The sequence below is a fragment of the Corythoichthys intestinalis genome, chromosome 14 (assembly GCF_030265065.1).
Source record: "Corythoichthys intestinalis isolate RoL2023-P3 chromosome 14, ASM3026506v1, whole genome shotgun sequence".
Taxonomy (NCBI): Eukaryota; Metazoa; Chordata; class Actinopteri; order Syngnathiformes; family Syngnathidae; genus Corythoichthys; species Corythoichthys intestinalis.
In genome coordinates this window covers 46,129,958-46,145,856 of record NC_080408.1, presented here as the reverse complement: position 1 = coordinate 46,145,856, position 15,899 = coordinate 46,129,958, and the positions used below count along the sequence as shown (strand labels likewise).

The window sequence follows — 15,899 nt, the reverse complement described above, 5'->3', positions numbered from 1 at the left end:
CTAATTTGTGTGTGCTAATCAAGATTATATTTAAGTAAATTAAATACGTATGTGGTGTTCTTGACTGGTGGTGTGCCATTAGATTTTCTCAAATTTTTCCAACAATTACCAATTATAGGCATATTTTTATCACTTCTGTCAAATATTTATAACCCATTGAGACCACAGTTCATAAACTATATTGCTTTAGTAATCTTGAGCTATGTACAGGTTTATTTTGAAACACAATTTCCTGTTTCATGAACACTAACGCTGCTTAATTTAACATCCATCAGAGTCAGCTGTTCTTATTACTCCGACGCGTCTTGTCAGTCACTATCTTGGAGCTCCAGCATGCACTTCTGACAAGCTTTGGGTGTGACGTCATTCGTAGCTTATGAATCAGTCCCCCTTAATTGCTCACAAAGCTATTAGACACTGAAAATGATATTAATATGTTATTATAACAGTATTACGCATTTTTTTTTTTTTTTTTTTTTTTTTTTGGATACCGGAGGATGATATCCCACTCCCATTGGACCAAATGGCCACCAGCTGCAACTCTACAGTGCCACCCTGTGCCCCGAGAAGGCAGTGTGTTGCATTGTCTTGCTGGTCCACGGTCTGGTAGTGAGTCAGCACGTGAAGGAGGCTGCAGTGCAGTGCAATTAATCACAAAATGGATCAGTTCCGAGGATTATTTGTCAAACTGGACCGGAACCAGGATGGTTTCATCTCCTTATCAGAGCTTCACAGTGAAATGAGCAAGCATGGCATCTCAGTGGCAGATGCTAAGGTGCAGGTAATGAAAACTCTCGGGTTTGCATGATGCAGACACCCTTCTCCTCAGTTCAGTGAACATGCAGTGCTGTCTCACATAGAATGTCATTGACTCCTATGACAACGACAACAACAGCCAACTGGATTATGATGAGTTTCTCAGCTACATGATGGACCGAGAGAAGAAATGGAAGATTTGCTTTGACCAACTGGACAAGAACAAGAGCGGTGAGTAAATGAAGGAATGAGAATCACTTTTAAACATCAAATTCCATTAATTAAACGATATGTCGATCCTTAAAATAAACTCATGGGCCGCAGTTTTTGGTGCACCTGAACTATTTAATCAGTGTTCCTCAACTAAAATGAATTACAAATTACAATGCTGTCAAAAATAGTACTGATCAACTGTGTGTCCGCCTATAGCTGCTTAGTTGAAAAAAAAAAACTATCATAAATTGCTGGAAAAAGTTGCATAAAGATCACAGTAAATCACATAAGAGTTGCACAGTTGAAATAAAGCAATTTATGCCGCAAAATTTGTGCAGGTTTCGCAAAAACAACTGTAAAACACCCTAAAGCTTTCTTTAAATTCCCCAAATGTTGCATAGAGTACACCAAGGTTTTTATAAATAATTTTAGGTTGCTCATGAACCTAAAAAAAAGCATTGGTTAAAATAAAAAGTATAATTAATCTTTTACAAAGTGTGCTGGTGTAAAATAGCTCAAATAAATCCCATAACGGTCCTATAGATTACAATAAAATTTCTGTAAAGCTCCCACATATTGTTCAGGCTAAAATAAAACAGCCCTAAATCCCAAGAAAAAAAATGTACTGGTTAGAAATATGAACCATGAAATCTAAAAAGTTGCACAGGTTATAATTAGACTACTTTACATCGTATAAAAGTCGTGCAGTTTAAAAAGACAACACTGTAAACCCCCAGGTTAGAATAAAACTATAGTGGTGCAATGATTAATCAATTGAGTAATTTGATTAGCTTTGAATCAAATTTTGCTGCTTTGATTATCTGTTTAATGAGAGTGGCGTTTGCATTTAGTTTTATGGATTTGGGTGGATATACTGCCCTCTAGTGGCAACCGTGAATATGACATAACTCATCTAGTCCAGCTGCTCCATGTTAAGACCACCATAAGGTAAATTTTTGTTTGAGCTAATATGTTTGTGTATGTACTGTATGCATTTGCTATTTAGTTTAGAAGTACATTTAGCACTTTATTGTGGGAATATGTGCTAGAACGATTTGTTAAGAGCTTTGTAAAAAAAAAAAAGTGAGCATTTTATAGCATTTAATCTAGTGGCCTTTTGCTGCGCAAATTAGTCACTTGTTCTTTTGTTGTACTTAGATCCTCATTCAGCTATTTTTTAATATTGTTTGAGGCTCAAATCAGGTATTTCAATTGAGTTTTGAATGCATTAATTTCTCTTGTGAAATGAAAGTGCAATTCTGCATAATTTGACGAAACACTCAGAAATTTTATTTTGTGTTTGCACTTACATGCTCTTTTCAAAATGTAATCTTAGAAAGCCAAAATAAATATGATAGCAAGCATAACCACTTGTTTAACTGTTTCACATCTCCTAAAATTTATTCCATAGAACATTAAATGATCATAATCCGATCACTTGATTATTCGAACTAACTGATAGATTAATCGATTACTTAAATATTCAATAGCTGCAGCCCTATAAAACAACCTTAAATCTGGACGTAAAGACAAAAAAATCACATTAGAATGAATCCCAATGAAATCACACAGGCTAAAATCACAATTCTATGAATCCCTAAAAAAATACACAGGTTCAAATGACCAGTAATCCCTATAAAAGGTTTTTAAAATTAAAATAACAGGACCATAAAACTGACCAAAGTTAAATTGGTTAAAACAAGACTACTATTATAGCTTTTAAGATTAGGATAAAAATTACCATAAATTCCCTAAAAGCGTATACTGAGCGTATACTAAAACTACAGCAAATCCCAAAAGGTTGCAGCTCTGATCAGATATGCAGGTGTATATAGATTATTATGGTCATACATCAACCACAAATATTCATTGTGCTGCGTTGCATACATTAATTGCTCTGCGTTTCTTTTCTGATCAGGGCTGATTGACCAGGACGACATCATATGTTTGTTTAAGGAGTTAGGAGTGGTCATTTCAAAGGCCCATGCCCATAAAGTAATACAAATGTAAGATTTCTTTTGCCCGCCACACCACACTGAATAAGAGCAGAACCTCCAAAGAACACACAAATACCATGTTTTATCAGTTTATTTCAAGTTTTACAAATGAACAAGCAGCAATTCTATTTTTTCCCCCCATTTTAACACTTCATAGAGCACTCATTTAATTCAATTGTTGCCATTGACGCATAGGCGGAGATTGAACCGGTGGCCGAAAACTGTTGTTGCATGTAATTAACTTTCCTGCAAATTGATTTAAAGGGGAAGTTCAGAATTTTTGACCTAAGACTTAATCTTCGAGTTAATATAAGTTTAATTAGTCAGTGGGGTTGATTCCAACGAATTCTGTGTAGTTTGTTAGTTATGTGTTAGTTTCAGGGCTCTGGAGTGGCTAAACTAGCGCGAGTCAATGGTGCCTGCTTAGCATACCAATAAAAAACTACATATGCATGAGTGAGAATCACCGATGACCCTTGCAATCAATAGTGTTGGCTGTTTTCAGGATAAAGTTATTAAAACCTTTTATGAACAGCAACATTTTTAATCCAGCAGCTCTGCAGGGAACAGGCTGTCTAGGCAAGCAGGGCGGAGTGATATCACATCGTCTTTTTTCACCGCAAATTTTTTTTTTGTGGTAACAAAAGGGACTCCCCAGCAGACTGAGCACGAGTGGCCAAAGCACTACTCTCTATTCTGATCGTATTACGCATCCCAAAAAATAGTCCTGCAGAATGAAATTAATTACGGCAGTTTGGTGTGACAGTATTTTGGCCGGATGGGTATTTTGAACAATGATCCGAATTTTAAATTTATTTGACTATGTTACATTTGTTAATATCATTTTTTTATTGGCATGCTAAGCAGGCACCATTGACTCGCGCTATCTTAGCCTGTCCGGAGCCCTGAAACTAGCAAATAACTGACAAACTGCACAGAATTTGTTGAAATCAACTCCATTGACGAATTAAATCCCCGCTAACACAAAGATTAAGCCTAATGTCAAAAATTCTCCTTTAAAATAAAGACCTAGCCGTTAAAATGTTGTCTATAAAAGTTGGAAAGCAATAAAACAAACAACAAAATTGAATGAAATGAACAGGAATCCTACAAAGTATGGGTCAAATTATTATTATGTGACGAGCACCTTAGAAACAGTCCTTTGCTTTGCTAAACCAAAACTTCACCTGAGAAGGCAAGACTGATATTTAAAATTTCTTCAAACCTCAACTGAACTTGATCCGAGGATTGAATTCAAACAGTGTCAAGATGTACATAAATATACATATTGTAAGCTAATATTATTGCTGACAATCATTGCTCGGGGTCATCAACATGTTTTGCACCCCCTCCCACCAAAGTCAAACTCCGCCTATGCATTGATGGTAGGAGGCTTGGACGTCCAGCACCGCTAATGGCATTGAAAGATGATTACAGTATTCAATGGCAGCCATCCCACTTAAATTGGATTTGATGTCTATTGTTGTCAAAAAAATAGTGTTTTTGCATGCAATAACCAGAGTGTATTTCTGTTCTGTTTTTAAAAGTATTAATTAAGTATGAATGAATATTTTATTTATTTGAAAATGTTTCTCTTGATTAAAAAGTATGTACAAAATATTTAAAAATACAATAATGATTACGGAATCATAAATATAAATATATATATATATATATATATATATATATATATATAATTATAATTGCAACCTGGTGTCCACGTGTGCTGACATCACCATATGGGTGGACGCCAAGTCTTTATGAGGTTAATGTTTAAGGTTAAAGTTTTTTTTTAGAAAAATAGTGATTCGCCCTATAAAGCGTTGAATACGGTAATAGAGCGTGAATAGGAAACTGTATTGGCAAGCCTTGGTCGTTTTTCAAGCAAGCCATGAGTCATAACTTGTCACTGACATTTCAATACCAAACTTTTTTGGTAGCATTTTTGGAGTGGTTGACTTTGGAGTTTCCAAAATAAAGGATAATACAGTATTTTTTTTCCAATTCTTACACCCAATATTCCATCAAGCATGGCAGTATTTAGTGACGAGCAGATGTATTTGCACCCCTTGCAATTTTGCAAGTTCCCCGACTTAGAAAATAGGTAGAGATCTGAAATTTCAATCATAATGCATTTCCACTTGTAGAGACATAATCTCCCAGAAAATCTGGAACTCACATTGTATGATTTGCTTGGGTTCATAAGTATTTGCACCCCTGAGTATCAGCAATAACTATAACACTCAAACAGTTGTTAGTGTAGCTTAAAAAAGTCCATATTTACCCATTAGTAACCACCCACCCACCACCTGTCTGAGCTCATTATTGTCACCTACAGTGGGGAGAACAAGTATTTGATACACTGCCGATTTTGCTGGTTTTCCCACTTGCAAGCCATGTAGAGGTCTGTAATTTGTATCATAAGTTCTCTTCAACTGTGAGGGACGGAATCTAATACAAAAATCCAGAAAATCACATTGTATAATTTTTAAATAATAAATTTGTATTTAACTGCATGAAATAAGTATTCGATACATTACCAACTAGTAAATATTTCGGCTCTTAGTTCTTTTTTAAGAACCCCTCCTGTTCTCCACTCATTACCGGAAGTAACTGCACCTGTTTGAACTTGTTACCTGTATAAAAGACACCTGTTCACATGTTCAAACAAACAAACTCCAACCTCTCCACAATGCCCAAGGCCAAAGAGCTGTGTAAGGACATCAGGGATAAAATAATAGACCTGCACAAGGCTGGGATGGGCTACAGGAAAATAAGCAAGCAGCTTGGTGAGAAGGTAACAACTGTTGGAGCGATTATTAGAAAATGGAAGAAGTTCAAGTTGACGGTCAGTCTGCCTCGTTCTGGGGCTCCATGCAAGATCTCACCTCGTGGGGCATCACTGATCATGAGGAAGGTGAGGGATCAGCCCAGAACTACACGGCAGGACTTGGTCAATGACCTCAAGAGAGCTGGAACCACAGTCTCGAAGAAAACCATCGGAAACACATTACGCCGTCATGGATTAAAATCCTAGGCTCTGGAGAAGATCTGCATGGAGGAGTGGGCCAAAATCCCTGCTGTAGTGTGTGCAAACCTTGTCAAGGACTACAGGAAACGTTTGGTATCTGTAATAGCAAACAAAGGTTTCTATACCAAATATTAAGTTCGATTTTTGTGTTGTATCAAATACTTATTTCATGCAATTAAATGCAAATTTATTATTTAAAAATCATACGACGTGATTTTCTGTTTTTTTGTATTAGATTCCGTCCCTCACAGTTGAAGAGAACTTATGATACAAATTACAGACCTCTACATGCTTTGCAAGTGGGAAAACTAGCAAAATCGGCAGTGTATCAAATACTTGTTCTCCCCACTGTATGCACCCAATAGTCAGTCATGATCCAATATCTACCATAGGCAAGACCAGAGAGCTAGAAAAAGCTGAAAAAAAGCTGTGGGACAATTGGAAAGCAGCTTGGTGAGAATAAATCAACAGTTGAAGCAATTGTTAGAAAATGGAAAAGGCTAAACGTGACTGATAATCTACCTCTGACGGGGGCTCCATGTAAAATCTCTCCTCGTGGAGCATCACTCATGATGAGAAAAGTGAGGGTTCAGCCTAGAACCCCACGGCAAGAGCTGGTCAATGACCTGAAGAGAGCTGGATGCACAGTTTCAAAGGCTACTGTCAGTAGAACACTACGGTGCAATGGTTTAAAATCACGTCTTGCTCTGAAGGTTCCCCTGTTGAAGCCAGTTCATGATAAGGCCTGTCTGAAATTTACCAGGGACCATCTGAATGATGCAGAGGGGTCATGGGAGAAAGTCATGTGGTCAAATGAGACCAAAGTAGAACATTTTGGTGCAAACTTTACTCGACGTGTGTGAAAGAAAAGAAGGATGAGTACAATCCCAAGAGCACCGTCACACTCCCCACTGTGAAGTATGGGGTTGGAAACCTAATGGGCAAACAAAATATTAGCACTGATTTTCTCAGGGGTACATATGCTTATGAACCCCAGTAAATTACAAATAAATAATTGAAAAATCATACAACGTGAGTTCCGGATTTTTTTTTTTTTAGATTATGTCTCTAAATTGGAATGCATCTATGATTGAAATTTCAGACCTATTTTCTAAGTGGGTGAACTCACAGGGGGTGCAAATACTTCTGCTCCTCACTAACACCTGAGTTAGTGTTTCAATCAATACATCATCAACACACCAAAATAATGAATCTGATCGTGTAATCTTGTTGTAAATGAATAAAATGTGGTAAACTGAACAAAAATCAAATACTAATTTTAACACCTTTTAGTCATGTGCAACTTTTTTTCATTGTATGAAATGCCACTCAGAAATCTATCAGTAGAACATGTGTTTACAGTACGGTGTTATTCAAACAATAGGATGGACACGGACGGCTCCATGACAGTGGACTGGGATGAGTTCCTGCATCATGTCATCCTCAAACCTGTGGACAACATTGGAGAGCTGGTGTCCTCATGGAAACACAGTCTGGTGAGAGTCTAAACAATTTATGAACAGAATCAGAGGTGAGCTAGAGTTAATCCAGTCGATCAGAGATCTGCGATAAAATGGCGTGAACGATCAACCACGACAATTTTATTGGCTTAGAAAAATTCACACCTCTGCAAGTGATACAAACATTTTGTATTTTATTAGCATTGTGGAGTAATTCTTGATTCTCAGCAGTTGTGCTCGGGCTTATCATCGGGCAGGTTTTCGATGTCGGCGAGAGCCGAGCTCTGGCCATCGAATTTCCCGAAGAAAGTTCTGGCTTCAGTGCATGGAGGAAGTTTGTTCTCGGGGCCGGTTTGGCTGACGCTGTATCCCGGACCGCCACGGCTCCCATTGACCGCCTAAAGACCCAGCTGCAGGTCAGCACCATGGCGCCTTTGTTTCATTTGACTCAGTACTTGATATTCATTCTTTACACAACACGCTAGCACACTTAGCGTCTTTATACAGAGATTCCGAACATTCTATTTGTAAAGGACATATCTGAATCACTTTTCAAAGGCTTGAAATTGCTAAATTTTCTTTGGCTAACAGTTCTGTGTTGGTGCTGTTAACTTATTAACGACCAAACAACATGTAACAACTCAACCCCTTTTTTCAAGCGCCACAGAATATTGTATTCTATTTCTATTTCTACATGAACAAAGAATTGACAAAAGGACTATATTACCATATTTTATCAGAAAAAAATGTTTCTACTGTTTTTCGTTCTTAGTAATGAGCAGTTTAACATAAAAAAACAACATTGCTACCAGGGAGAGTGGCGCAATGTGAGACATTTTTGACATTTGCTCTCCTCCAAGCAAGCTAAAACAACAAACCAGTAAAATTTACATATTTTCCATTAATTTAGGATGTTTCCTCGAAATAGAAATTATCAGAATATTCTCAGGATGAATAGTATTTGTCAGGGAAATTAAAGTTTGAACCCAGAGACAAGTGTTACCTCGATAGCTCGATTAGAGAAATGAATACGACCAACCAAAGATTGCCTGCTTCGAAGACTTAATAAACATGATATATCAAGGGTACAAAATGATGTGATTCAGCCAGGAGCTGTGATCACCCAGACGTACAAAGAAGTACAATAGAGGCTGGACATTTATACTGTTGAAAGGGCGTTACCCAAGGATGCTTACTGTGAAACAATACCTATGAAAACGAAAGTGAAACTTAAGTATCAACTCTGGTGGTTTTCCACAGAAAAACATTTCCAGTAGGCGAAAAAAACACCTCAAGTTATGACCTTGAACACCGGCTCTGGCTAGAACAATGATGAGCTTAGTTTGATAAGCCACCGTCGCCCATTGTATTCATTCAGGGCATATTGGAAAACACAGGAACATAACAGTCCATATTTGGGCACATTGTGATACAGTCTACAATAGTCAAGGCTATGGGAAGGCACACTCAAGCAGGTTAATATAACAATGATGCTCTATGCTACAATGTTCCCATGCAAGCATAACAAAAGCATACAAAATATAATGTATAATGGTTGTGTTTTTGGCATGAATAAAATTCTCTCACAGTATTAAAACTATAACAGGTTAAAAATCTAAAGTGCAAACTGAGATAGACTAGAAAAATTAAAGGGGTAAAGCAGTCATGTCCAAAATCCGGCCCGGGGGCCAAATGCGGCCCGTGGTCACATTTCATCTGGCCCCCAGCTTCTGTCATAAAATCAATAACGTCTGGCCCGCACACAGACTTAATAAATTGGTCAGCAGTACTGCTACAAGCATATGAAGTAGCTTACACACTAAATGCTGCTCCTCATTTACCCACTAAAAGGCAGTAGCACTCTAAGCAACATTACTACCCTTTACTCCCAATTTTCTAAAATGGCGACAATCAACAACAACAACAAAAAAAGTTGACTGCAACGGCTGGCGCTTCAAGGATAGGTGGAAACTGGACTATTTCTTCACTAAAATATGCAACAACTGTGCCTGCCTCATTTGCAAAGAGACAGTTGCTGTTTTTAAAGAGTTTAATATGAGACGATATTACCAAACAAGACACGCTGACATGTACTACAAGATTACAGGGTAGATACGTAGCGAGAAATTGAAGCAACTTGAAGCTAGTTTAATTTTACAGCAGCAGTATTTCGCAAGAGCCCGAGAGTCGAAAGGCCACAAAGACTAGTTGCAAAATGGTTGAAATTATTAATTAAAAAAAATAAAATAAAGCAAATGTGACACACAGAACGTCTTGCTAAAATTTGCTTAAATATATTGTTCGACGTAAAGGACGTCAGTCAAGGTCGGCCCCCCACATTTTTACCACACCAAATCTGGCCCCAATGCAAAAAGTTTGGACACCCCTGGGGTAAAGTGAACAAATGAGGGGTAAACTGATTCAGTTACGTTTTCTGTCTCAATATCAAAAATCATAATAGCAAATGTTGTGAAAGTTAGAATCCTAACAGGCTGCTTGACAAGACAATTCAGAATGAATATCAGAATAGCACAGCATCCTGGGGGTTGGTTGGGTAAATCACTTGCCACAATTTTGTAGAAAAAAAAAAAAAAAAAAAGAACCTCTCCTAACAACACATGCGATTCTTAAGCAAGCATGATCACACTGTTTTATATGTATGTGATAACAACATGTGTGATAAAATATTTTCAAGCTGAATCAATTTGCTTTGGCACAACAGCTGATTAAGTTGAGAGAAAGCAAATTTAGTTTTACATGCAAAAATAAATTTTTGTGGAAAAAACATGTTTACCACAGTAGTAGGAGGACAAGGTGAATTGGTAAGGGCTTGAAAACATGATGGTTGCATGATCACAAATGTGCTCCCTCACTAAGACACATGGAGTGTCTCACATTACCCCATTCTCCCCTACTTATTAATCTTTAGTAGTGAATGAGTCAGCACATACTGTCACAAATTGTAAATAATGTATGCATAAAAAAGTGTTATGTCTTATGTAGCAACTTGTGAAGGATGTTTCTGATACTACCTTTCAAACACGAGAAATTGCTAGCTTGTCTTTAGCTAACAGTTCTGTGTTGGTGCTGTTAACACAGACTGTAGCAAATGGAAAATAGGACCGTTTTATGTATCAGAAAACATTGATGCAATGTAGTTAGTCTCTCATGTGACAACTTTTGAAGGTGGCTTCTGATACTGCCTTTCAAAGGCTGGAAATTGCTAGCTTGTACCTGTATGATCGGTGTCAGAGTTTGGTCTGCATTGCCGGTAATAAATCAAATTTGTTCTCAGTGAGGGTTGGACTCTGCCAAGGCTGCCCCTTTGTCACTGATTCTGTTCGTAATTTCTTTGGACAGAATTGTAGGCGCAGCCGAAGCATTGAGAGGTTGGCTTGTTGCCTTAGCATTGCATCTCTGCTTTTTGCAGATGATGTGGTGCTGTTGGCTTCATCAAGCCGTGACCTCCAACTCTGAATGGAGTGGTTTGCAGCTGAGTGTGAAGCAGTCGAGATGAAGATCAGCACCTCCAAATCCGAAACCATGGTCCACAGTCGGAAATGGTGGCGTACCCTCTCCGGGTCGGGGATGAGATCCTGCTCCAAGTGGAGAGGTTCATATATCTTGGGGTCTTGTTCATGAGTAAGGGTAGGAGGGAGCAGTAGATCGATAGGTGGATTGGTGCAGCGTCTGTGGTGACGCGGACTCCGCACCGGTCCGTAGTGGTGAAGGGGGAGCTGAGCCGAAAGGTGAAGCTCTCGATTTACCAGTCGATCTAAGTTCCTACCCACACCTATGGTCACGAGCTATAAGTCGTGACCGAAAGAACAAGATCCCGGATACAAGTGGCCAAAATTAGTTTCCTCCGCAGGGTGTCCGGGCTCTCTCCATTAGAGATGGGAAGGACTCTGTGTCGAGCTGTTACCCCTCCGCGTTGAGAGGAGCCAGTTGAGGTGGCTTGGCCATCTGGTTCGGATGCCTCCTGGACGCCTCCCTGGAGAGGTGGTCCGGGCATGTCCCACCGGCGGGAGGCCCCGGGGAGACGCTGGAGAGACTATGTCTCTCGGTTGGCCTGGGAACACATTGGAATCCTGCCGGAATGAGCTGATTGAAATGGCTGAGGAGAGGGAAGTCTGGGCCTCCCCATTAAAGCTGCTGCCTCTGCGACCCGATCCTGGATTAAGTGGTAGATGATGGATGGAAGTATGCATCAGAAAACATTGATGTTATGTTGTTATCATTTTTTCTTTCTAGTTTTACGGATCCAAGGCTTTTTCGCGAGGCTTCCATGAGCTTCGTGTCGGCGGCCTCCGTTCCATGTGGCAGGGCAATGCTGTCAACGTATTGAAGGGGACGCCGCAGTCCACACTCCAGTGTCTCATCTACGCTCAGGTGCTTCTGCACCGCAACAATCAAACGGCGTCACAACATCTCACCTGTAATTAACTTACATTTTTCTCGTTTCAGATGAAGGTGTCTATGCAGGGCAGAAGTCGGGAGAGTCTGAGTGTCCAGCAGCGCTTTGGTTTGGGTTGTGTGTCCGGTGCTGTGGCTCATGCTGTCTTCTACCCTCTGGAGGTATCAGACATAGACAAATCATTAATAATGACTCAGTATCATCCACATAGAGAGCAGCAATGAAATAGCTATGATCATCAACAGGTTCTGAAGGTGCGGCTCAACCTTCAGCGAGTGGGTGCATACCACGGCGTGGTGGCCTGTGCTCGCTCAATCTACCGAGATGAGTCTTTGTCCTCGTTTTACCGAGGATTTAAGCCCAGCATCCTCTGCATGATCCCGTATGCCGGCGTAGAGTGTGCAGTCCATCAGGTAATTGAGTACCAAGTCAGATATGACCGCAATCTGGGAACCCCTACATTTACGCATTCCTCATTTCTGTCACTATTAGTCTATTATGACCTGGGCCCAGAGTGATCCATCATACAGTACCGACTCCGGGCTCTTCTTCTTTAGTTTCGTGGCATTTGCTTGCGGACAAATGAGCAGCTACCCTTTGGCAGTGATAAGAACGCAGCAGCAAGCGCAAGGTAGATGCCTCTATTTTGAAACATCGCTTTTTCACTGCACGAGTTGCCTTGACTGGTATTCCACGTCAAATGTGTTTATTTTCTCAAATGTTGCCATGCGACCATTCTATCAATATGGAACAGATTAATCCTATAACAGGTGCAATAGAGTTGAGAAGAGGTTATAGTTGATTATTTCTGTTTTATCACTTCCCGTCTTGTTTCCCAGCTGTCCGTTTTGGCTCACACGCCGCGTCGTCTGGCCTCCTGCAAGGACTTATCGGTATATACGAAAGACACGGACTGAGAGGGTACTACAATGGAATGGGAGCCAGCTTTGTTCGGGCTGTTCCGTGTGCCCTGATGAACTTCACCTTATGCAGAATGTTTGAAAACCTGTTCTCCTCTACTGGCACATGAGGTTTGGCAGAGGTGTTGAATTTTGTGTCTAGCAAAATCAAAAAAATATGCAACTTTTGCCTTGTGTTAGCACGGGGTTCCAGCAATAAGTCGTTCGTTTTGCTAAGATCAGATATTTTCTCATTATTGCACAAGCAAAACACTTGTTTTACCCACGAATGAACGTTGTTAAATGTGTGTAATGTCAACGTCTTAGTGAAGAGGTCCCCACTGCATGGAGCCATTCTTTCCATGTCATGACGCCATCTATAAATGTGTGTACAGTAATGTGTATATTGTCTCTAACTGCCTCTATATCGAACTGGGAAAAACTGGATAACCTCTCTGTCAACAAGCATTTGGTCTCACACAATTTTGCTGTATGATCTGTTTTATTTGCAATTCAGTACTACATTTAAAGGGACAGTGAAAACACTTTTCGACTTCTTGCATGCTCGACCAATGCCCTGATGAGTACACAGAGCCCTGACATTTTAACTGACACTTACCTTCAATAGAGAGGGTTCGGATCGACCACTCTGGGTGAACACACTCCTGTGCACGTCTCCCTGCGTGCCCCCGCGACAGCAGCGCTGTCTCACCAAGCCTCTGCCTAGTCTCTGCTTGGCGAATACACTTTTCTAATCCACTTAAAACTTGCTACTAACTGCTTTTACTTTTACTGATTTGATGAGCCAAACTCTCGTTGCTTCAAGTTCGTGCTTGTACAAGGATGCGTGCCATGCACGAGCTGCAGTTACACTTTAGTCCAGAGATGGGAGTAACGAGTAAAAAAGTGACAAACTCCGTATAGTTCCATTAAAGCAACACTAGGTAACTTTTCAACATTTATAAAATATTTTCATAACATTTGTGATGATATGTCAACTGACAACTAGTTGAATGACACCTCTTTTATAACTTGAGTGGGTCTATATCGCTTTCACCAGCACTAATTAACTTTGAGGAGGGTGGCAGGAACACTGCCACACAAAAAAACTCCCACTGTCCTGACTGATTTACAGCATACGGCACTTCCCCCTTTCCCCATTCATTCTAAAGACAGAAGTCGATGCGAAACGCATTTGCGCAAATCCTGCAAAGATGACAGAGCAACATAAGTGACAAAATGTTTTGTCAGAGGAGGAAAAAAGAGGGAGGCTCCCAGGATACTCAAGAATAAACATTGCCCCACCCCCTCAACCGAAGTTGTCAACGTTAATGAGTTCGGGTGGGGTGGTTAGCCACACAGTTGCTAACCGTATTCATTACCTTAATACTATGCATCCTTCACAGCCGCTGGAAACAAATGTCGTTTAATCCATCTGCAGACGACAGGGAGATCATGATTTTAGGACACTGTGCAGGTTTGCACTGGTCCTCATGGGAAACACAGTCTTCCTTAAAGCAAAACACTACCACTTTTGTCCACAACACTAGGTAACTGAACACTTACCTAGTGTTGCTTTAAATATTTTTGTGCAATGCAAAATGATTGGAAAGCGATATTTTTGATGAATAGCTAGGACTCTAAAAAATATCCCGAAGCTAACAACGAGTAGCAAAATAAAAACTGTTATGCCCAGAGACGCGTTACATTTACTTGAGTAAAATTTAGAAAAAAAATGTACTTCTTCGAATAGTTTTACCACATAATACTTTTTACTTTTACTTGAGTAGATTTGTGAAAAAGGAATGCTGCTCGTTACCTGTGGTTACACTAGAGTCGTTACATTTTTCCTCTTTATACAACATTGACTTTATTTTTGCCAAAGATGCCGAGAGTAGCTGTCTAAGTTTCACCAATGAGACGTGGCAACAATAACCATATGACTCCACTATCGCAATCAGAGGTAACAATGTTTTTTCTCCTCTAGAGGGCACTCATGCTCTTTGGGCAGGTGATGTTTCATAGTGTCGTTGTGGTCTGAATTTGATTATTTTTGTGTCATCTTTTTGGCCAAATATGGTCAGGTAATAGGTTAAATGATAACAGTTCATATAGATAAAGTTGTGCTGAGAAAAGAATATACCATTATTATTATTTATTTATTTTTTTTTAAATCAGACTTTGTAAACAGTTACTCACAATGTTACTCATTTAGAACTACAGGGTGTTCCAAAATGTTTGACCCCATTTTGTAGGCCAATAATTTTGACAATTTTCCTTGGAATGACCTCAAATTTTCACAGTTTGTGTAGAAACGTTTCAAGTTTTTGTGTGTAGCGTTCGGCATTTCTATCTTTTCAGGGTTAAGAAATGCCGTTCACTTCAAAAGAAATGGCCTTTTGCGTGTTAGAGTATGCTCAGACTCAGTCACCGAAGAAAGTGCAGCGTGCCTTCTTCACAAATAAGGCAAAGAAGGCACCAAATACAAAACAAATTAGGACTTGGCACTAAAAATTTTAAGAAATTTTAGCGAGTTCGGCACGAGCTCGAATACCGACTCAACATGTGCAGAGTTACAGGCGGCGCTCATATTGAACATTTATGAAAATCTGTCATAGAACCAACAAATATTTGTACTTTTCTTTGTAAATTTAACCAATAAAACTAATGACCTTCAAAATAAAGTGTATTTAGTTTCATTAAAATCCATCAAGAAGTTTCCATTTTGGAACACCCTGTACTTCTAAATGAGTAACATTGTGAGTAACTGTTTACAAAGTCTGATTAAAAAAAAAAAAAAGGTATATTCTTTTCTCAGCACAACTTCATCTAAAAATTAAACTGGTATTGGTGAAAATATATGAAGAAGCAGTGAAAATAAAACTAATATTAAAATATGCTGATTGCATGAAAACTAAAATATACAGAAAAAAACTGATGGCAAGTTGCAAAAAAAAAAAGGTTTAGCGTCAGTTAAAAAAAAGTTTCATGCAACAAATTATGGAAAAAAAAGGTTGGTCTGTGTAAAAATGTAATTTTCTTGGTCTCGCTACTTAACCCCTTCAGACCTGAGCATGCTGCTGAAGGACATGACACATTCGCGTCTCTAAACCAATAAATACACCG

At 39.3% G+C, this 15,899-nt stretch overlaps 1 protein-coding gene across 1 annotated transcript; it reads left to right on the top strand.

The window, feature by feature from the left end:
- The first annotated feature begins 574 nt into the window (after positions 1-574).
- On the top strand, positions 575-13,245 carry slc25a24l (solute carrier family 25 member 24, like). Its single transcript, XM_057857795.1, has 10 exons — positions 575-781; positions 861-987; positions 2,888-2,975; positions 7,382-7,493; positions 7,715-7,873; positions 11,712-11,849; positions 11,925-12,035; positions 12,120-12,287; positions 12,367-12,505; positions 12,714-13,245. The coding sequence occupies exons 1-10, from the start codon at positions 659-661 to the stop codon at positions 12,902-12,904; spliced, it is 1,356 nt and encodes a 451-aa protein (XP_057713778.1). The 5' UTR covers positions 575-658; the 3' UTR covers positions 12,905-13,245.
- The last annotated feature ends 2,654 nt before the right edge of the window (positions 13,246-15,899 follow it).